At 37.0% G+C, this 23,256-nt stretch overlaps 1 protein-coding gene across 6 annotated transcripts in view; it reads left to right on the forward strand.

Moving 5' to 3' along the window:
* The window catches only part of FOXJ3 (forkhead box J3), a 130,815-nt gene that overhangs the window by 103,108 nt on the left and 4,451 nt on the right, over nt 1-23,256 (forward strand). For 4 of the 6 annotated variants that reach the window (XM_030867415.2, XM_030867400.2, XM_030867423.2 and 1 more), the window contains 5 exons: nt 604-732; nt 2,962-3,136; nt 6,355-6,771; nt 8,019-8,120; nt 8,508-8,699. In XM_030867415.2, coding sequence (XP_030723275.1) covers nt 604-732; nt 2,962-3,136; nt 6,355-6,771; nt 8,019-8,120; nt 8,508-8,699 — 1,015 coding nt within the window. The remainder of the gene's footprint in view (nt 1-603; nt 733-2,961; nt 3,137-6,354; nt 6,772-8,018; nt 8,121-8,507; nt 8,700-23,256) is intronic. The other 2 variants (XM_030867430.2, XM_030867436.2) reach the window with 1 other exon arrangement.

A 23,256-nucleotide genomic window follows, 5' to 3' on the forward strand; every position in this document is an offset into this window, starting at 1 on the left:
AGAAGTCTTCAGGAATACCCAGCCCCCTGCCAGTTAACCATTGTTAACAGTTTGATACATAGTTCTTTCATGTCTAATGCATATGTTAGCATATTATTATTATTTTAAAAATCAGATCACATATTTATGATTCTGCAATTGTGTTGGACAGTTTACAGTTTTCAATATTATAAACAATATGATGCCTAAATTCTATTTTTTGTGTTCTTTTTTTTTGATGCCTAAGATTTTTAAAGAAGAAAACTGATTTTGCTTAAAGCTTGAGTAAAAATAAGTTTATGCATTATAGAAATATTTAACAGTAAAAATCTAATCCCCTCTTATTAAATGTCGAACTAATTATACCTTTTAGAAAATTGAATTTATATACCTCTGGATGGGATATAGCCTTTAGTTTGAAAGTAAATTATCAATATTTCATGGTGAACATGGAGTGAGCGATGTAGAGCATGGATTTGGGGTAGGTAAACACCAAAGGAAAGACCAATAACATTTTGTTTTCCTTCCATCTACCAGGTTAGTTGTATTCTTCTAGAGTTGCTTAAAAAGTACTTTTTAGAGTAGGAACTACTTATTCAAATATTGCTGTTCTTTTCCTTGTAGGTAACATTGTACAACACTGATCAGGATGGTAGTGATAGCCCACGCAGTAGCCTTAACAACAGTCTCTCAGATCAGAGTTTGGCATCTGTTAATTTGAACAGTGTTGGAAGTGTGCATAGTTACACACCGGTAAGCCTTGGTGAAGTTAACTCCTTTGTTGAGTACTCATTTAGAGCTTAAAATGGAACCAAACGTAATTGAAATACAAATAAAAAGTGAAGATGTATATTTCTCACTGATCAAATTGATCATTAGCTTAGATAAGTAGAGCAGATTTCTATTATATTTTAGCAAGTTAGATACAAATATATTGTTGTACTATGTTATATATTTTGGTCTACTTCATCTGTTCTCTGTCCAAGTGAAACACAATTGGAATAGGAAAAGAATTTTTACTTTAGTCTTCTAAAGCTGTGTTTAATGATATTTTACAGTCCTTGGTAAAAGAGCTTAGAGGATATGTATATCACCTAGTTTTCCAGAAGCAGATCTAAGAAGGGGATTCTACAAACCCCAAAGCTTAGGATGACCTGGTACTCAGTTGTTAACCAGTCTTGTATTTTCAGTTTGGGTCTGGAAAACAAAGCTATGCTATAAAGGGACCTGTGTGAGTATTTTTGCTCCTGTGCTGACCCTTCCCTTATCTGATACTTCTTTTCAAATCATCTTGCACCTGTCCTCCTGGGTAGACAGAACAGAGCCCGAGAGAGCCATACACCACACTGTTCATGGTATAAATTTGATCTCATCACATCTCTCCCTGTTCCAAGATGAATAATAGGTAAAAACTTTACACAGAGAAAAGATATAAGGGGGATGGGGGACCTGAAATAAGAAAATAACACGAGGAAAACAGAAATTCAGAGAGCAGTTTTAAAACTCACCTTGAATGTAGGAGAAAGAAGACAACGCAAAACTGTTAACAGTGCTCTGGGGGAAAAAATTTTAAATATTTTTCGAGAATGCAGAAGAAACAGATAAAGGAATACCAATTATGTAAAAGAATACGATAGATATGGAGAATTGCGAATTATAGGTGTCCCCAAATAGTTGGTACAGAAGCAGTTTTCAGAAGAAATAGAGAACAAAAGGGTTACTGAGTTCTAAGAAAAGTTAATGGGAAAAAAACTATATCTAGACACATCATGACAAATTTTTAAATTTCAGAAGTAATCATAGATACTCTAGCAGAAGAAATAAGGTACATTCAGAGAAACACAAATCATACCTCTCTTCCATAATACTAAATGCCAGAAAATGATGGAGCACTTTATACAGAGTGTCAAGGGAATAGATTTGGAATTATAAATATTAGGCCCACCAAATTTTCATTCAGTTGTGAAGTCAAGAAAAAGACATTAATTCTTTGATACACAGAGTTTAGAAAGCATCCTACCCTTGTTTTCATGCACCCTTCCTGAAAAAAATTACATATTTAGCTGATCAGGTGGTGAATTAAAGTACTCAGTAATGATGAAGTCATGTGCCAGTGGTGGAGCCATTTCCCTACACAAAACTCATATTTTTCCATGTCATTGTAGACTCCTTGTGAGCATCATTTTGAAAGGCTGCATAAATCGATAGCCAGTGTTCATATCTTAATTTTTTCAAAACACTAAACCAATGGTAGTTTGTTACTGCTTGATATGATCTTTAAGATATATTGCTGATCATGTTTTATTTTATTTCTAGTTGTGCTGTCTTCAGAGATAATTCTTATTTTTTAGGTGTTCATGGTGCTCTTTTTCCTTGCGTAGCTCGAGGCCCTGATCTATTCTGTTTTTCTCAGAATCTCCTTTGTCTTTTACCCATCATTTCTTACTTAAGTTTCATTTAAAAAAGAAAAATTTACCTACAGTGAAGAGTTAGGTGTGTTGAAGTTCCTTGCTGCTTTGGGCAGTGCCATACAACCTGACTCACAGTATTTGAGTTTAAATACTTAAAGATTAATTGAATAAATGAATGAGAAATGTTAGTAGTTTCAGAGTATAGTGAGTTTGAGATGAAATTGCTTCTGTGGAAATCAAGATGAAGACTCCACAGAAACTGGAAGGGTTCCAGGCTTAGCTTATCACTTATTATGACCTTGGGAAGGTCCTTTAACTTTGAATTTTCCCCCCTACTGTGAATTGTGGAGGTTGGATTAGATTTCTGAGATTCTTCAAGACCTAAGTTAACAACTTTTGGTCTGTCCTTTTATGTATACCCAACTTAACAGACGATAGGAAAGCCAAAGACAGGGAAGTTAATTCCTTTGAATTCTAATAACTGTTCTGATATTTTCAGTTTTATATCATATGTAATAAACCAATTCTGATATAGAGCTACTAAATTAGTAGTTTTTTTCTTCAATGTTAGGTGACAAATCATCCAGAACCAGTCTCTCAGTCATTAACTCCTCAACAGCAGCCACAGTACAACCTTTCAGACCGAGACAAACAACTACTTTTCTCAGAATATAATTTTGAAGATCTCAGTGCCTCATTTCGGAGCCTTTATAAGTCAGTTTTTGAGCAGTCACTTAGTCAACAAGGTGAGTTTTTTAATACCTCTTTTGTAATTTTTTATTGAAATTTTTTAAAGAATTATTTTCACATCGCAGCTGTTATAGTTCCTTAATCTTAGAACATTACCATCATGATAAGGACTGAAGGTTCTTTGTGCCTTTACTATAGTCTGTATATATTTTTATCATAGCACAAGAATGGCAGATAAATCTATCTCTTCATGCATGCCTACTTCGTTTGATTACTAGTGGTGTCCTGAAGCATTGTGTTAAAGGATTCTGACACTGCATTTATGCCATGTGGGAAAGACTGCCATGATTAATGATGTCTAGCATGTGAAGTGTTTGAGTGGTAAATGTTGCACCACAAGAATAGATGTGCCTTGCTTTTCTGTTCTGACTGCTGTTAGCAAAGAGATAACTTTTGGAATATGGTAGCACCAAATTTGCAGTTTCATGTACGGCACTTATAAGTGAACACATTAGTTAGTGGTCATTATTTTGTACAACATACTTAAGTCAGATTTAACACTAAAAGTGATACTGGTTGAGATGTACTATTATCTCAACCAAATGCTAGATTGTTGCTATTATGTATTACTGTCCTATTAGCTGCTGGTTTAATTTTAATCAGAGTCATTTAATAGGATCAAGGTGTCTCGTTGTTCCACCATAGAACGAACACTAGCCAGAAATTGTTGGGAACTCAAACAATGAAGCATTGCTTTGTTTGGCAGATTGACTACTTACACCCCAACTCAGAGGGTTTACCTCACGGCAGTAGACAAAATAGACAAAAAATCCCTGCCTTTAAAGAGTTTACTTTTTTTTTTTTTTTTTTTGTGGTATGCGGGCCTCTCACTGTTGTGGCCTCTCCCGTTGCGGAGCACAGGCTCCGGACGTGCGGGCTCAGCGGCCATGGCTCATGGGCCCAGCTGCTCTGCAGCATGTGGGATCTTCCCGGACCGGGGCATGAACCCGTGTCCCCTGCATCGGCAGGCGGACTCTCAACCACTGCGCCACCAGGGAAGCCCCGAGTTTACATTTTAATACACATCATTGTCAGATATTATGAAAGTTAATGTTATATGTAAGTGTTATATATATTGATGAATATCAGTAGTTTGTTTAGGAAGTTGGTTTTCTGGTTAAAGTGTCGTGTATTTTCTCAAATTTTATATTAAATTTTCTATAAAAGTACAAAAAAAAACAACTAAGACTTTGCTAAGCAGATCCAGCTTTGCTGATCATAGTAGAAAAATACTGGCTTTGAAATAACAATGGCGACAATTTCTGAAACCCATAATGCTATTTCATTACACTAATAAAAAAAAGAAAAGAATATTGATAGGAATTCTGTGTTCTAGTCCAGGTTCTACCATCAAGTCAACTGAGTTAACTTCACCTCTTTAGACCTAAGCATTCCCATTGTACAGTGAAGAAGATTAGACTAGATCAGTGCTTTCCAAATTGTTCTCTTTGGAGCTGTTGGGTTTTCTGGAGGTTTCAGAGAGAAGGGTGCAGATGAAGAGGGAGACCTAACAGGTTCCTTTTCATGGCTTCCCAGAAAACAACTTTACATTTATTAGTTTTACATACTGGGCTTCTAAAAGATGTTTTGTTTTATTTTAAAAACAATTTGGGATTAAAAATGTTGGTAGAGGGCTTCCCTGGTGGCGCAGTGGTTGAGAGTCCGCCTGCCGGTGCAGGGAATGCGGGTTCGTGCCCTGGTCCGGGAAGATCCCACATGCTGCGGAGCGGCTGGGCCCGTGAGCCATGGCCGCTGAGCCTGCGCGTCCGGAGCCTGTGCTCCGCAACGGGAGAGGCCACAACAGTGAGAGGCCCGCGTACCGAAAAAAAAAAAAAATGTTGGTAGAGATTATATCTGGGTGCCCTCTTAAAATGTTAGGACTTTATTGGAAATAGATAATGAAATAACTGCTTTCTTTCATCTTATTGTAGTAACCCTATAGATTCCCTGTAAATGACATTTTTCCCAGGGTTAAGGCAAGCATTCTTATTAACACTTCTACCTATAAAACCTTAATTTATTATGTTTTCAGATTATCTTATAATGTACTCTGATATGATTTTACTCCTAATAACAAGTATGAGAATACTTTTATTTTTGTTTAAAATTTTTGATTCTTTTATTGACTGACAGTATGGTATGGGGCTTTATTTTCATTTCATTCAAGTAAAACTTTTTTGTGTTTGGTTCAGCAAAACATTATATGTTATCTTATGGGATATGAAAATAGTGTAGTTATATAGAACCACATGTTGCAATAAGGTTTGTTAAAGTGAGTGTCTACCTGTAAACCAAACATACATTATTTTTAACATTAAGCACTTCTGGCCTAATCATCATTATCATCATAGTGGCTAATATTTACTGAGCTAAGGCTACAGCCTGCGCTTGTACCATGGCATGTAATCCTCACAACAACTCTACGAAGCAGGTACTATTATCATACCCATTTATAATTGAGGTAATTGTGGCTTGGAGCGGTTAATAATTCTCCAGAGTTACCAAATGTGTAAATTATAGTGCAGAGATTTTAGTTCCTCTTTTCTGGTGTTAAGAAATATGTAATCTTAATCCCTAAACTGTGTCTGTCTCAAGAATGTTCCATAAGAGTAATGAAAAAGAGCAGTGGAGATGGCTGTTTTGTTTTGCTTATTCTTAAGGATTCTAGCCATCTTGGACTTAAAGTTTTTGGAGTAGTCAGAGAAAGAGATCAGAAATAACTGGGCTTTATTTCTACCCTCCTCTTTTGTCAAAGGTCTTCAGACCTATAGAGAACCATCCTCAATGTGACCCAACACCTCTCCCACTTCTCCCTTAACATTTTACTCATCTTTCAAGACTCAACCCAGATATTGCCTTTTCAAGGAAGGCTTCTCTGTATTCAGAGCCCCTTCCTAGGTAAAACGGGGAAGAAGCAGAGTTCCTGTATACCCTCTGTATACTTTTGCCTTAGTATTTACAGTGTTGGACGTAATCTCCTCAAGTGTCTGTCTCTTCCACTGGACCACGAGCTACTTGAGGGCAGAGAATGATGTTTTTTCTTGGTAGCCCCAGAGCCCCAGGGTATGGTGGATACTCTATCAGTACTTGTTAAACTGAACCAAAATCGCTTCCTGACAGCATATACCTTTGCTCTGTAAATAATTTTGCAAATGTTTGTCATAAGGTATAACTGAAATCTGACCATCAGTGATCTTGCTTTGTCTCTTTTCAGGTTTGATGAACATCCCTTCTGAATCTTCCCAGCAGTCCCACACTTCTTGTTCCTATCAGCACTCTCCCGGCAGTACAGTGAGCTCTCACCCACACAGCAACCAAAGCAGCCTGACCAACAATCATGGCAGTGGCCTCAACACCACAGGCAGTAATTCGGTTGCACAGGTCTCACTGTCCCACCCCCAGATGCACACACAGCCGTCTCCACATCCGTCCCATCGACCGCATGGTTTACCACAGCATCCACAGCGTCCCCAGCACCCAGCACCACACCCGCAGCAACACAGCCAGCTCCAGTCCCCTCACCCCCAGCATCCCTCTCCACACCAGCACGTACAGCACCATCCGAACCATCAGCACCAGACGTTAACACATCAGGCACCCCCTCCCCCACAACAGGTATCCTGTAATTCTGGTAAGTTTTTGTCTTCTGACGTGTGTTTGGCTAACTGTGAATTTGGATCTGTTATCTGGGGCTTATATATATTTTCTACCAGTACTTTTCTTATCCATCTTCTTTTGTGTTTCCTTGCCATAGTCCTAGAGTTGTTAAGTCCTTCAGTCTATAGATTCACCTTTTTTTTTTCTGTACGCATGCCTCTCACTGTTGTGGCCTCTCCCATTGCGGAGCACAGGCTCCAGACGCGCAGGCTCAGCGGCCATGGCTCACAGGCCCAGCCGCTCCGCGGCATGTGGGATCCTCCCGGACTGGGGCATGAACCCGCGTCCCCTGCATCGGCAGGCGGACTCTCAACCACTGTGCCACCAGGGAAGCCCCTGGATATTGTCTTGATTACAATTTATGTGGTAACATAGGCAAACTCAGCAACCCCTGCAGGTTTTGGTTTTAACTCTTTTGTCCTTCTGGAAAACAAGTGTTTTTGTGAGCGTTTGAAAGAAGAGTGGAATGCACAGTCTGTCTGCAATCTATTGTGATTTAGTGTGATATAGAAGAAAGAGTATAGATTTATGTCTGAAAGACCTGTATTCGAATCCTCATTATGGCTTTTTATGACCTTTGGTGCATTAACTCTTCTGGTCTTATTATTTTGTTAGCTGTAGAACAACACTGGTATACAGTGTTGTTATGCGGATCATATTGAGGATACAAAATATGAAATGCCCAGTCTAGTACCTTGCATTTACGTATTCAGTGAATGTTCCCACTTTTTCTTTCTTTGCATATTCCTGCCAAGTATTTCGTTTAGAATGATAGATTCATACCCTGATTTTAAAAGAAAAAAAAATGTCTGTTGCTCTTAAGATAGGTCTTGATGGTTTCTGGTGAGATGCTTAACTGACATTGCTCACAGACCAGGCAGTCTCTGCACTGCAGAACTCCAGAGGGTACCACAGACATAGACTACAAGTTGAATGGGGCCTCTTGGAATGGTGCAGAGTACAGCTGGCTTCAAGTCTTGGATTCATCATAGTGGCCTTGCTAAGTCATGCCTCCTCTCTAGGTTCAATTTCTTTTGTTTGTAAAATGCAGGGAAATAATACCTTTCCTGCCTGTCTCACAGAGCAGATTGCCCCAATGCATGATATATTGGCTTTGAATGCATTTGTAAAACTGAATTGGGATCGGCCAATGTCAGGAGTAAGGCCAGCTCAAACTTTTGCTATCCAAGATTTATAAGATTGCCAATATTATTTTTATAGGTGTTTCAAATGATTGGTATGCAACACTTGATATGCTAAAAGAAAGCTGTCGAATCGCCAGCAGTGTTAATTGGTCAGATGTAGACCTTTCACAGTTCCAAGGTGAGTATTGGTTCCTTCTGACTTATAACCAAATACACATATCATGTGTTTTTGAATAGATTTTAAGTCTCTTTTTAGTGGAAATAAGTATCTCCTTATATAGTGTTTCTTTTGCAGTTGGTAGTATGCTTAAAAACAACACTTTGCAAAATTCGTAATGAAGCCTTTCAGCCAGGTGATGTAGTGGAGGTTCACAGACAAGAATTCTGAAGAAAATTTGGCCACATTTAAAAGAATCAGATTTTGAATAATTTTTAAAATGTCATTCTTCATTGCATGGGCAGAAGATTACCGGTGGAAATTTTGAGGGCTGGAAAAAAGAAGTGCTGTTTTCTTTGCAGTGTTTGCAGAACCATGCTAACTGTATTTCTAATGCTTTCCTCATAGGTTTGATGGAGAGTATGAGACAGGCAGATCTCAAGAACTGGTCTTTAGATCAGGTTCAATTTGCTGATCTCTGTTCTTCTCTTAATCAGTTCTTTACACAAACTGGCCTTATCCACTCACAGAGTAATGTTCAGCAGAATGTCTGTCATGGTGCCATGCATCCAACAAAACCTTCCCAACACATTGGAACAGGTATGGATTTAATTATCTTCTTGATTTTCTCTTTTTCTCATTCATATGAAATTCAGTAACTGTCTGGGGCAGCTTGATATGTTGTTAATGATAGTAGTGATCCATTTATATCTTTTTATTTCTAAGAAATGAATGAAATCAAGTAATTTATTTAAGATATATCTTAGAAAAATTGAGATAAAAGAGACTGTATGTTTTTCTCTCATTTACATGATTATTTTATTGTTTATAATTGACTTTCCTTTGTGAACTTTAACCTTTCAAGTTACCAAACAAGAATTAAATGTCTTAAAGATATGTACATTTTAATTTTAAGAAGAACATAGTTATGAGGTGTTACCAATTTAAATTTGTATAGACTTGCAATGAAAATCAACATATCTTTACATATCTTCTAAGAATGTTAAAAAAAATTAAAGTTCAGAGTGTATATGAAGAGTATACATAACGGTAGTCTCATTTATGTTTTACTCTGAACTCAAAATTTGTGCTTTGTATTTTTTCATCTTACTTTCTTCCTTTACTTTTTACCCTTGTAGCCATCTCGTTTACTCTGATTGCAGAGCCTACAGTTTTCTCAAGTTTACATTCTGTGTTTAATATCCAAGTTCTTTCTCTCTTCATTTTAATTTCTTGATGCCTTTATCTCCAAGTTGACTTCTTTTCTGTACATTGTCTAGTTTTTAGAGTTGATGCTAAAAAGCTCTCTTTTCTATCCTGAGTGGCTTCCTTCAGTCATTATCCTAAATTATTTCACATACTTGGTTTTTCTAAGTTCTCAAGATCCCTAGTCCTTTTTGTGAAATCTTCATTTGTGTCTTTTGATACAAAAGAAACCTTCCATCTTTGCTTCTTCCACTTGAATAGCTTACCTAACTTGAAAATCTCAGTGGTTGTGTGATTTTGGTGACTTATTCATTTCATAAATCATATTCATAGAAGAGCCTCATGCAATGCCTGGCATATATAGGAGGTACTTAGTATTAACTGAATTTATTGAATGCCCTCTATGTGCCAGATACTAAGCCAGTAAACTTTTTTTTTTTTTAATAACTCTTTAGCTTCTCTCTCTCTCTCTCTCTCTCTCTCTCTCTCTCTCTCTCCTTTTGTCACTTCTTTTTTGGTTCCTGTTAAAGTAAATTTCAAAAACTTTATTTTTATTGTGGTAAAATACACATAAAATTCACTGTCCCAATCATCCTTAAGTGTGCAGTTCAGTGGTATTTAAATACATTCATAATGTTGTGCAATTATCAACACCATCCATCTCCGTAACTCTTTTCATTTTTGTAAAGCAGATACTCTATACTTATTCAACAAGACCTCTCCACCCATTTCAACCCTTCACCAGCCCGTGGCAACCAACATTCTACCTCTTGTGTCTTGAGTTTTAACTATTCTAAGTACCTCGTATAAGTGGAATCATACAATGTTTGTCTTTTTGTGGCTGTCACTTAGCATAATGTCTTCAGGGTTCATCCATATTGTAGCATATGTTAGAATTTTCTTCATTTTTAAGGCTGAATGTATGTATAAGGCTATTTTTAAGGCTATTGTATATATAATACATACCACATTTTGCTTATCCATTCATCTGTTAATGAACACTTGGGTTGCTGCCATGTTTTAGCTATTGTGAATAATGTTGCTGTGAGCATGAGTGTACAGATATTTTCAAGACCCTGCTTTCAATTATTTTGGTATATACTCAAGTGGAATTGCTAGATCCTATGGTAATTCTATGTTTCATTTTTTGAGGAACCATCATACTCTTTTTCGCAGCAGCTGTACCATTTTACATTTCCACTAACAGTCATAAGGGTTCCATTTTCTCTATCCTCACCAACATTTGTTATTTTCTTTTTTTTTGATAGCTTTGCCCATTTCTTGATTGGGTTTTTGTTGCTGCTGAGTTTTAGGAATTCTCTATATTTCTGGGTATTAACTCCTTACCAGATATATGATTTGCAAATATTTTCTCCTATTCTTTTGTTTTCTTTTTTACTGTGTTGTTAGTGTCTTTTTTTTTTTTCTTCTTTTGTTGTGTATGCCTTTGGTATAGTATCCCAGAAATCATTATGGAATTCAATGTCATGAAGCTCTTGCCCTCTGTTTTCTTCTAAGAGTTTTAAAGTTTTAGGTCTTACATGTAAGTCTGACCCATTTTGAGTGAATTTTTGTATATGGTGTTATATAAGGGTCCAGTTTCTTTTGTGTGTGGATATCCAATTTTCCTATTACCATTTCTTGAAAGACTGTCTTTTCCCCATTGAATGGTGTTGACACCTTGTTAAAAATCATTTTGACTATCTATGTATGTATTGCTGGGTTCTCTATTCTGTTCCATTGGTCTTTATGCCAGTACACTGTCTGACTGTAGTTAGCTCTGTAGTAAGTTTTGAAATCAGGAAGTGTGAGTCTTCCAGCTTTGCTGTTCTTTTTCAGGATAGTTTTGGCTATTCACAGTCCCATGAGCTTCCATATGAATTTTAGGATGGGATTTTCTATTTTTGCAAAAAATGTCATTGAGATTTTTTTTTAACATCTTTATTGGGGTATAATTGCTTTACAGTGGTGTGTTAGTTTCTGCTTTATAACAAAGTGAATCAGTCATACATAAACATATGTTCCCATATGTCTTCCCTCTTGCATCTCCCTCCCTCCCACCCTCCCTATCCCACCCCTCCAGGCTGTCACAAAGCACCGAGCCAATATCCCTGTGCCATGCGGCTGCTTCCCACTAGCTATCTACCTTACTACGTTTGTTAGTGTGTATATGTCCATGACTCTCTCTCGCCCTGTCACAGCTCACCCTTCCCCCTCCCCATAACCTCAAGTCCGTTCTCTAGGAGGTCTGCGTCTTTATTCCTGCCTTACCCCTAGGTTCTTCATGACATTTTTTTTTTCTTAAATTCCATATATATGTGTTAGCATACGGTATTTGTCTTTTTCTTTCTGACTTACTTCACTCTGTATGACAGACTCTAGGTCTATCCACCTCATTACAAATAGCTCAATTTCGTTTCTTTTTATGGCTGAGTAATATTCCATTGTATATATGTGCCACATCTTCTTTATCCATTCATCCGATGATGGGCACTTAGGTTGCTTCCATGTCCTGGCTATTGTAAATAGAGCTGCAATGAACATTTTGGTACATGACTCTTTTTGAAGTATGGTTTTCTCAGGGTATATGCCCAGTAGTGGGATTGCTGGGTCGTATGGTAGTTCTATTTTTAGTTGCTTAAGGAACCTCCATACTGTTCTCCATAGTGGCTGAACCAATTCACATTCCCACCAGCAGTGCAAGAGTGTTCCCTTTTCTCCACACCCTCTCCAGCATTTATTGTTTCTAGATTTTTTGATGATGGCCATTCTGACTGGTGTGAGATGATATCTCATTGTAGTTTGGATTTGCATTTCTCTAATGATTAATGATGTTGAGCATTCTTTCATGTGTTTGTTGGCAGTCTGTATATCTTCTTTGGAGAAATGTCTATTTAGGTCTTCTGCCCATTTTTGGATTGGGTTGTTTGTTTTTTTGTTATTAAGCTGCATGAGCTGCTTGTAAATTTTGGAGATTGATCCTTTGTCGGTTGCTTCATTTGCAAATATTTCCTCCCATTCTGAGGGTTGTCTTTTGGTCTTGTTTATGGTTTCGTTTGCTGTGCAAAAGCTTTGAAGTTTCATTAGGTCCCAGTTGTTTATTTTTGTTTTTATTTCCATTACTCTAGGAGGTGGGTCAGAAAGGATCTTCCTGTGATTTATGTCATAGAGTGTTCTGCCTATGTTTTCCTCTAAGAGTTTGATAGTCTCTGGCCTTACATTTAGGTCTTTAATCCATTTTGAGCTTATTTTTGTGTATGGTGTTAGGGAGTGATCTAATCTCATACTTTTACATGTACCTGTCCAGTTTTCCCAGCACCACTTATTGAAGAGGCTGTCCTTTCACCACTGTACATTCCTGCCACCTTTATCAAAGATAAGGTGTCCATATGTGCGTGGGTTTATCTCTGGGCTTTCTATCCTGTTCCATTGATCTATCTTTCTGTTTTTGTGCCAGTACCATACCGTCTTGATAACTGTAGCTTTGTAGTATAGTCTGAAGTCAGGGAGCCTAATTCCTCCAGTTCCTTTTTTCGTTCTCAAGATTGCTTTGGCTATTCGGGGTCTTTTGTGTTTCCATACAAATTGCAAAATTTTTTGTTCTAGTTCTGTGAAAAATGCCAGTGGTAGTTTGATAGGGATTGCGTTGAATCTGTAGATTACTTTGGGTAGTAGAGTCATTTTCACAATGTTGATTCTTCCAATCCAAGAACATGGTATATCTCTCCATCTATTTGTATCATCTTTAATTTCTTTCATCAGTGTCTTACAATTTTCTGCATACAGGTCTTTTGTCTCCTTAGGTAGGTTTATTCCTAGATATTTTATTCTTTTTGTTGCAGTGGTAAATGGGAGTGTTTTCTTGATTTCACTTTCAGATTTTTCATTATTAGTATATAGGGATGCCAGAGATTTCTGTGCATTAATTTTGTATCCTGCCACTTTACCAAATTCATTGATTAGCTCTAGTAGTTTTCTGGTAGCATCTTTAGGATTCTCTATGTATAGGATCATGTCATCTGCAAACAGTGACAGCTTTACTTCTTCTTTTCCGATTTGGATTCCTTTTATTTCCTTTTCTTCTCTGATTGCTGTGGCTAAAACTTCCAAAACTATGTTGAATAAGAGTGGTGAGAGTGGGCAACCTTGTCTTGTTCCTGATCTTAGTGGAAATGCTTTCAGTTTTTCACCATTGAGGATGATGTTTGCTGTGGGCTTGTCATATATGGCCTTTATTATGTTGAGGAAAGTTCCCTCTATGCCTACTTTCTGCAGGGTTTTTATCATAAATGGGTGTTGAATTTTGTCAAAAGCTTTCTCTGCATCTATTGAGATGATTTGCGTATACTGAAGAATCCTTGCATTCCTGGAATAAACCCCACTTGATCATGGTGTATGATCCTTTTAATGTGCTGTTGGATTCTGTTTGCTAGTATTTTGTTGAGGATTTTTGCATCTATGTTCATCAGTGATATTGGCCTGTAGTTTTCTTTCTTTGTGACATCCTTGTCTGATTTTGGTATCAAGGTGATGGTGGCCTTGTAGAAGGGATTTGGGAGTGTTCCTCCCTCTGCTATATTTTGGAAGAGTTTGAGAAGGATACGTGTTAGCTCTTCTCTAAATGTTTGATAGAATTCGCCTGTGAAGCCATCTGGTCCTGGGCTTTTGTTTGTTGGAAGATTTTTAATCACAGTTTCAATTTCAGTGCTTGTGATTGGTCTGTTCATATTTTCTATTTCTTCCTGGTTCAGTCTTGGCAGGTTGTGCATTTCTAAGAATTTGTCCATTTCTTCCAGATTGTCCATTTTATTGGCATAGAGTTGCTTGTAGTAATCTCTCATGATCTTTCTTATTTCTGCAGTGTCAGTTGTTACCTCTCCTTTTTCATTTCTAATTCTATTGATTTGAGTCTTCTCCCTTTTATTCTTGATGAGTCTGGCTAGTGGTTTTTCTATTTTGTTTATCTTCTCAAAGAACCAGCTTTTAGTTTTATTGACCTTTGCTACTGTTTCCTTCATTTCTTTTTCATTTATTTCTGATCTGATTTTTATGATTTCTTTTCTTCTGCTAGCTTTGGGGTTTTTTTGTTCTTCTTTCTCTAATTGCTTGAGGTGCAAGGTTAGGTTGTTTATTCGAGATGTTTCCTGCTTCTTAAGGTGGGCTTGTATTGCTATAAACTTCCCCCTTAGAACTGCTTTTGCTGCATCCCATAGGTTTTGGGTCGTTGTGTCTCCATTGTCATTTGTTTCTAGGTATTTTTTGATTTCCTCTTTGATTTCTTCAGTGATCACTTCATTATTAAGCAGTGTATTGTTTAGCCTCCATGTGTTTGTATTTTTTACAGATCTTTTCCTGTAATTGATATCTAGTCTCATGGCATTGTGGTCAGAAAAGATACTTGATACAATTTCAATTTTCTTAAATTTACCAAGGCTTGATTTGTGACCCAAGATATGATCTATCCTGGAGAATGTTCCATGAGCACTTGAGAAAAATGTGTATTCTGTTGTTTTTGGATGGAGTGTCCTATAAATATCAATTAAGTCCATCTTGTTTAATGTATCATTTGAAGCTTGTGTTTCCTTATTTATTTTCATTTTGGATGATCTGTTCATGGGTGAAAGTGGGGTGTTTAAGTCCCCTACTATGAATGTGTTACTGTCGATTTCCCCTTTTATGGCTGTTAGTATTTGCCTTATGTATTGAGGTGCTCCTGTGTTGGGTGCATAAATATTTACAATTGTTATATCTTCTTCTTGGATCGATCCCTTGATCATTATGTAGTGTCCTTCTGTGTCTCTTTTAATAGTCCTTATTTTAAAGTCTATTTTGTCTGATATGAGAATTGCTACTCCAGCTTTCTTTTGGTTTCCATTTGCATGGAATATCTTTTTCCATCCCCTTACTTTCAGTCTGTATGTGTCTCTAGGTCTGAAGTGGGTCTCTTGTAGACAGCATATATAAGGGTCTTGCTTTTGTATCCATTCAGCTAATCTGTGTCTTTTGGTGGGAGCATTTAGTCCATTTACATTTAAGGTAATTATCGATATGTATGTTCCTATTCCCATTTTCTAAATTGTTTTGGGTTCGTTATTATAGGTCTTTTCCTTCTCTGTCATTGAGATTTTTTATATGGATTACATTGAATCTGTAGATTGCTTTGACATCTTAACAATATTTTCTTGCAGTCCATGAACATGAGATGCATTTCTATTTATTTATGTCTTCTTTAATTTCTTCAGCAATGTTTTTTAGTTTTCATTGTACAAGTTTTTCATCTGTAATTAATTTATTCCTAAGTAGTTTATTCTTTTTGATCTCAGTGAAAAATGGAATTGTTTTTGTATTTCCTTTTCAGATTGTTCATTGTTTGTATATAGAAATGTGACTGAATTTTGCACGTTGACTTTGTATCCTACTACTTTGCTGAATTCATTTATTCTAACAGTTTTTCTGTGTGTAATCTTTAGGGATTTTTATGTATGAGATTATATCTGTGAACAGATAAATTTACTTCTCCCTTTTTAGTTTGGATGCCTTTTGTTTCTCTTTCTTGCCTGATTGCTCTGGCTAGGACTTCCAGTACTGTGTTGAATAGAAGTGGTGAAAGTGGACATCTTTGCTTTGTTCCTGATCTTAGAGGAAAAGCTTTCAGTCTTTCACCACTGAATATGATGTTCACTATGGGATTTTCATACATGGCTTTTGTTATGTTGAAGTAGTTTCCTTCTATTCCTAATTTGTTGAGTGTTTTTATCATGAAATGTGTTGACTTTTGTCAAATACTTTTTCTCTGTCAGTTGAGATGATCATGTGGGTTTTTATCCCCTTCATTATGTTAATGTGGTATATTGCACTGGTCAGTTTTCATATGTTGAACTGTTCTTGTATTCCAGGAATAAATCTCACTTGGTCATGCATGGTGTGCATAATCCTTCTGTCATGTTATTGAATTCATTTTGCTATTGTCTTGAGAATTTTTGCATCAAGGTTCATAAGGGATATTGGTCTGTAGTTTTAGTTCTTCTTTAAATGTTTGGTAGAATTCACCCATGAAGCCATCAGATCCAGGGATTTTCTTTGTACAGGAAACTTTTGATTAAGTATTCAATCTTCTTACTCGTTATAGGTCTATTCAGATTTTTGTCTTTCTTCATGATTCAGTCTGTGTTGATTTTGTGTTTCTAGGAATTTGTCTGTTTCATCTGAGTTGTCCAGTTTGTTGGTATACAGTTGTTCAAAGAACTCTCTTATCCTTTTTATTTCTGTAGAATCAATAGTAATGTCACCACTTTAAATTCTCATTTTAGTAATTTGAGTCCTTTTTTTCTTAGTCCATTTAGTTAAAGGTTTGTCAACTTTGTTGGTTTTTTTTCAAAGAACAACTTTTGGTGTTAAAGATTTTTCTCTAATGTTTTTATGTTCTCTGTTTCATTTATCTCTGCTCTAATCTTGATTATTTCTTCCTTTCTGTTAGCTTTGGGTTTGGTTTCTTCTTCTTTTTTAGGTCTGTTTTTTAATGTAAGTCTTTATAGCTATAAATTTCCCCCTTAACACTGCTTTTGCTGTTTCCTGTAAGCTTTGGTATGTTGTATTTTTGTTTTCCTTCATCTCTAAGTATGTTCTAATTCCCCTTGTAATTTCTTCTTTAATCCATTGGTTAAGTGTGTGTTGTTTAATTTCCACAAATCTGATAATTTTCCATTTTTACTTCTGTTTTTGATTTCTAACTTCATCCTGCTGTGGTCAGAGAAGATACTTTATATGGTACCTATCACTTAAAATCTATTGAGACTTGATTTATAGCCTAACATATGGTCTGTTCTGGAAAATGTCCCATGTGCACTTGAGAAGAATGTGTATGCTGTTGTTGTTGGGTAGAATGTTCTATATATGCCTGTTAGATCAGGTTGATTTATTGTGTTAAATCCTCTATTTGCTTATCTTCTGTCTGGTTACTCTATCCATTATTGAGATAATGGGTATTTAAGTCTGCAACAGTAATGGTAGAGCTGTTTATTTCTCCTTTCAGTTCTGTCAGTTTTTGCTTCATATGTTTTGCAGTATGTTATTAGGTGCATAAATGTTTGTAATTGTTCTGTCTTCTTGCTGTATTGCACCTTTTGTTGATATATAATGTCCTTCTTTACAAGAAGTAGGACTTCACAAGACATCTCTTGTAACATTTTTTGATTTAAAGTCTATTTTGTCTGATATTAGTACGACAATCCCTGTTCTCCTTTGGTTACTATTTGCATGGAATATCTTTTTTCATCCTTTCACTTTCAATCTGTTTGTGTCTTTGGATCAGAAAGTGAGTCTTCTATAGTCAGCATATGGTTGGATCATGTGTTCTTATCCAGTTCTGCCAATTCTGTCTTTTGATTGGAGGGTTTAATCCATTTATATTTAAAAGAATTACTGGTAAGGAGTGAATTCTGTGTTTTGCTATTTCTTTGCTGTGGCTTGTAGCTTTTTTATCCCTTATTTCCTGCATTACTGTCTTCGTTTGTGTTTAGTTGATTTTTTGTAGTGAAATGTTGAAATTCCTTTCTCATTTCTTCTTGTGTATGTTCTGTAGCTCTTTGTGGTTACCTTGGGGATTGCATTTAACATCCTAAACTTACTACACTCTAATTTGAATTTATACCAATGTAACTTCTATAACATGCAAAAACTCTGCTCCTTTTCGGCTCCACCTCCACCTCTTTTGGTTGTTGATGTCTCAAAATTACATTTTTCTACATTGTGTGGCCCAAAACATATACTAATAATTATTTCAAATGCATTAAATCTCTTAAATCATGTAGACAACAATATGTGAAGTTACAAGCCAAAGTTACAATAATATGAGCTTTTATACTAATAGTTTTTAGAAAACATTTTCGCCTCTTAAATCATGTATAGAACAAAAAGTGGAGTTAAAAATCATTGTTATGCTAATGCTGTCTCTATAATTGCCCACGTATTTACCTTCATTGAGATCTTTACTTTTTTCATACGGCTTTGTGTTACTGTGTAGTGTCCTTTCATTTCTTCCTGCAGGACTCTCTTGAGCATTATCTTCCGGGGCAGGTCTAACAGTAACAAACTCTATTAGCTTTTATTTATCTGGGAATGTCTTAATTTCTCTCTCACTCTTGAAAGGACACTTTTACCAGGTATAGGATTCTTTGTTGACACTTTTCTTTTAGCACTTTGGATAGATTGGCCCACTACCTCTGGCCTGTAAAATTTCTGATGAGAAATCTGCTTATAGTCTTATTGAGGATCCCTTATATGTGACAAGTCACTTCTCTCTTGCTGCTTTCAGGATTCTCTCTATATCTTTGGCTTTTGAAAATGTGATGATAATCTGTCTTGGTGTGGGTCCCGTTGACTTCATCTTACCTGGAGTTCGCTGAGTTTCTTGGATGTTTATATTCCTGTGTTTCATCAAATTTGGGAAGTTTTCAGCTCTTATTTGTTCAGATATTCTTTCGGCCCCCTCTTCTCTCTCTTCTAGGACTCCCACAATGCATAATTGGTCTGCTTGATAGTGTCTCATAGGTCCCTTTGGCTCTATTTGCTTTTCTTCAGTCTTTTTTCTTTCTGTTAATCAGCCTTGATAATTTCCATTGTCCTATCCTATCTTCACATTTGCTGATTCTTTCTTCTGCCTTCTCTTCTTTGAGTCCCTTAGGTGAATTTTTAATTTCAGTTATTGTACTTGTCAGTTCCAGAATTTCTTTTTGGTTTCTTTTTATGTTTTCTGTCTCTTAGTTGATATTTCATTGTGTTTATGCATTGCTTTCTTAATTTTCTCCACCTCTTCCTTTAGTCTTTGAACATCTGTAAAGTTGTTTTAAAATCTTTGTATAGTAGATCTGCCATTAGGATTTTTTTTCAAGGACGGTTTCTGTGGATTTGTTTTTGCTTTGAATGGGTCATACTTTCCTGTTTATTTTTATGCCTTGTGATTTTTTTTGTTGTTGTTGAAAACTATACACTTGAATCTATTAATGTGATACCTGTGGAAATCAGATTCTTCCTCTTCCCAAGGGTTTGCAGGATTTTGTTACTGTTTTTGGTTTTTTTTGATTGTTGATGTTGGCATGTATTTTTACTTATTTGTCTTCTTCCATTCCATCTTTTTAATCTATTCTTCTATGTGGACAGCTTATCTTTGGTCCTCTGATAGGTTCTAAGCCTATAACTTGTCCCTTTCAGGATACATCACTTACTTTTCTAGCTTGCTTGAAGTCCTAGACCAGGTGTACCATACTTTGTCCATTGTTTCTTCGTTCTCCTCTCTTCCTTTCTTTCCCTGTTCAACGAAAATTGTCCCTTCTAAGTGCTGCCACATTCTCTTTTCCAAATCACCTTAAACCATTTCAGTCAACCTTAAAAGTACTAAGTGAATTTGAGTAGTTTATATGTACATCAGTATGCATGTGTGTTTGGGGGTGAGCCCCTGTGTTGCTCAGATCGTTGCCTTCAGATCAGGGAATTCTAGGAAAGACAGGTAGAAGAAGATGTGGGTCAGTCTTAAGGCCATTTCAGAAGGCCATTGTACATGCTTGCCAGTAGCTCCCCTTTCTGCAATTTCAAAGCTATAGGATGAAACAAGACTTTCTTCAAGTTTGTGGCCTAAATCTCTAAGAAAGGTCCAAAAGTACCTTTTGATTTTGGAACTGGGTACTCTTGGTCATGGAAAAAGCACTTTCCATCTGCTGCTGTCCTCTGTCAGAGTGGCCAGGCATCTCTTCTAGATTCTCTCTAGACTGAGATCCTGGGTTATTCCCCTAAAGCCCTTTGTTAGTAGACTTCTGTGGTCATCTCTGCTTGATCCTTGACCTTGATTATTTGGTTCTGGTTTTTATGATTCTCTTAATTTTTTCTGCCATCTTTCCCTTTTGTTGCCAGCACTTCCTTTCCCTCTAGGGTCCCCCCAGCTCCTCCTTGATTCTCAGTGCTACACCATTCATAGCCTATCAGATGCAGAAGACCTGTAGTTTTCCCTCAGTGTTTATTTGTCTCCCAATTTCCTTCCCCTTTAGTCTTTCCCTTCTGAGTCAAAAGAACTTTAGCGAGCCCTGGCCTGCCAAGCCATGTTGACCTTTGTCAACACTTTGTGTGATCAGCTCTGGTGTTAAGTATCTATCACCTCATGCCTGCTGATGTCTTTTCACAAACATTCAGGGGTTTTATTTGTTTGTTTGTTTTTAACGAAAATTTTTTAAAAAATTTTTGGCTGCATTGGATCTTTGTTGCTGCACACTGGCTTTTTCTAGTTGCAGTGAGCGGGGGCTACTCTTTGTTGCAGTGCTTGGGCTTCTCATTGCGGTGGCTTCTCTTGTTGCAGAGCACAGGCTCTGGGCACGTGGGCTTCAGTAGTTTTGGCACGTGCGCTCAGTAGTTGTGGCTCACGGGCTGTAGAGCGCAGGCTCAGTAGTTGTGGCACACAGGCTTGGTTACTTCTCTGCATGTGGGATCTTCCCAGACCAGGGCTTGAACCCATGTCCCCTGCATTGGCAAGCAGATTCTTAATCACTGCGCCACCAGGGAAGTCCCATGTTCAGGTTTTTTACATGCCAGCCTGCTTCCTTTTGTTTTGAGTCCTAGCCACTTTCTGTCATTCTTTTATTCTCCTTCTTGCATCCCTGTGTTTCACATTTATTCAGATATCTCATTTCTCTTATCTCTACCACCCAATAATTCTTTACCACATTTTCTTAGAAATGTAGTGTAAGAGGGGGCTTCAGAGAGCTGTTAAAGCTGTTATCCTTTTATTTAACAGGTAAGGAAACTGATCCAAAGAGAGAAAGTGACTTGCCTAAAATTACAAAGTTCATTTAGATATAGGTCTTGACTCCCAGAATACAGCCTTTCCATATCCTTCAAACTTTCCCTGTCCCGTCTGTCTTCAAGACTCCCCTTTTGGTAAATACCTCTTTGGCCTCCTTAGAGATGCCAGAAACTAGTGTTGTAATGTGTTAGTGTGGAAGGGGGAAGGAGAAAAAGATGTTGTAGTACACAGTGTATTCCCTCTTCTTCCTAAATCATTTTACCTGTATTTACAATTTGTCTTGCCCAAAATGTTTAAATCCTCCAGTAATGTTTAAGTCCTCTAGTTGTGCTGTTCTTAATTTGATGCTCTGCTTAAAGGTCATTAAATACAAGTAGAAGTGCATTAATTCAGCAAACATTTATTTACACCTTTCCTGTGCCTGACTACATAGTGGGGACTAGGAATAATGAGGTGACTCTAGAATAATCCCTAATTTCAAGGAGCTCACAGCCTGATAGGTGAGACAAGTCTATCAAATACAGTATTATGAGGACTACATTTCTACCACAGGGCAATGGGAATAAGAGAAAGGGGCTTACTTGTCCTAGGGAGAAAGAAAAGCTTCATACAAGATGACACATTTCAGCTGGACTTTGCAGGATAAGTGGGATTCTATATGACAGAGAAGTCTGATCATTTCTCTGCTCAAAACCCTTTATTAGTGTCCGTTTTTCTCAGTAAAAACCAAAGACCTTACTGTGGCCTATATGGCCCTACAGAGTCTGGTCCCCCATTACTCTCTGACCTTGTCTCTTTTTCCCTTCCCCTCCCCTCCCCCTACCTCAGGGCCTTTGTACTTGCTCTTTCCTCTATCTTGAGTGAGCTTCCCCAGATAGACACATGACTCAAGTTTTTCCGTAAAAAAGCACCTACTACAGTGATACCTTCCCTGACCATCCTACTTAAATGGCACCTACTCAGCTCTCCTTTTCCCCTCTCCCTGCTTTATTTTTCTCTGTAGCGTGTATAACATACTATATAATTTACTTTATTTTCCTCCCTCCCGTCTTCACCCCTCCCAATCCCCTGAGAACCAGCTCCAAAAAGACAGGGAGTTTGTTTCTTTATTTATGTATTTCTAGTGCATAGAGCTGTGCCTAGCACAAATACTTCTTGAATGAATGAATGGTCATTCAACAACAGTCTACTTTCAAGAAATATGTTGTGTGATTAGATTTTTATTGAAGTATAGTTGATTTGCAATATTATATTAGTTTTAGGTGTACAGCACAGTATAGATTTATAAATTCTCATAACTACATTCTAAATGTTATAGGATCTCAGACATCTTTGAAACTGCATTATAAGTTAATTTCTTGCTTAAAAAGTCCAAGTAGACTCTCATTGTTCAATCTGTAATGAGAACATGGGGAAAAAATGAGGAGTAATGAGAATCTCTATATGAAAATAAAATCTTATGAATGTGACAAGTTTCAAAAAGTTAAGGCCATTTGTTTAATGTGGGTGTCTGTTTATTCCCTTAATCTTGTTTGTTTCCATAATTCTCTAATTCTCACCTGTCTCCTCCTTTAAGGTAAGAATTACTAAGCCAAAAAAAAGAGAAATGAAAAAAAAATATATAAAAACAGATTAATTTAATCTCCAATAAAAATTAGGTTTTGTCTTATGACTTGAGTTGTTAAGGATAAGTAGAAAGAGAGCTAAGATTTTGCAGGATGGAGGCTGGGATGTTGTTCGTAAGTGAATGACCATATTACTCAGAGGAGGGCAGCCCCTCTAGCCGGATGCAACCTTTAAAAGGTACATCAGCCACGAACGTGAAGGCCGATCACATTTTTTCTCCTGCACAAATATACTAGAGCTGTAACTTAGTATAACTTTTATTAGTATAACTTTTCTCTTCTTTTCTTCCTAAATCTTCAGTATGGTAAATTGGTCAGAGAGATCAGTTCTGACTTTAAACTTTACTCTAAAAAGACATGTTATCTTGGGAGGCAGTGGCTGGAAGTCAGAACTCTTGGGTTCTGTTCCTGGTTCTTTCTCATTTTCTCTCGTCTCATTTCCTCACCTACATGAACAGAAGTAGGGCTGGATTAGATTATCTCTGAGGCTGTCTCACACTTGGACAGTCTGACTTTCCAGTGGCAGGTGGAAACTTGT

This window comes from Globicephala melas, chromosome 1 (assembly GCF_963455315.2).
Source record: "Globicephala melas chromosome 1, mGloMel1.2, whole genome shotgun sequence".
NCBI lineage: Eukaryota > Metazoa > Chordata > Mammalia > Artiodactyla > Delphinidae > Globicephala > Globicephala melas.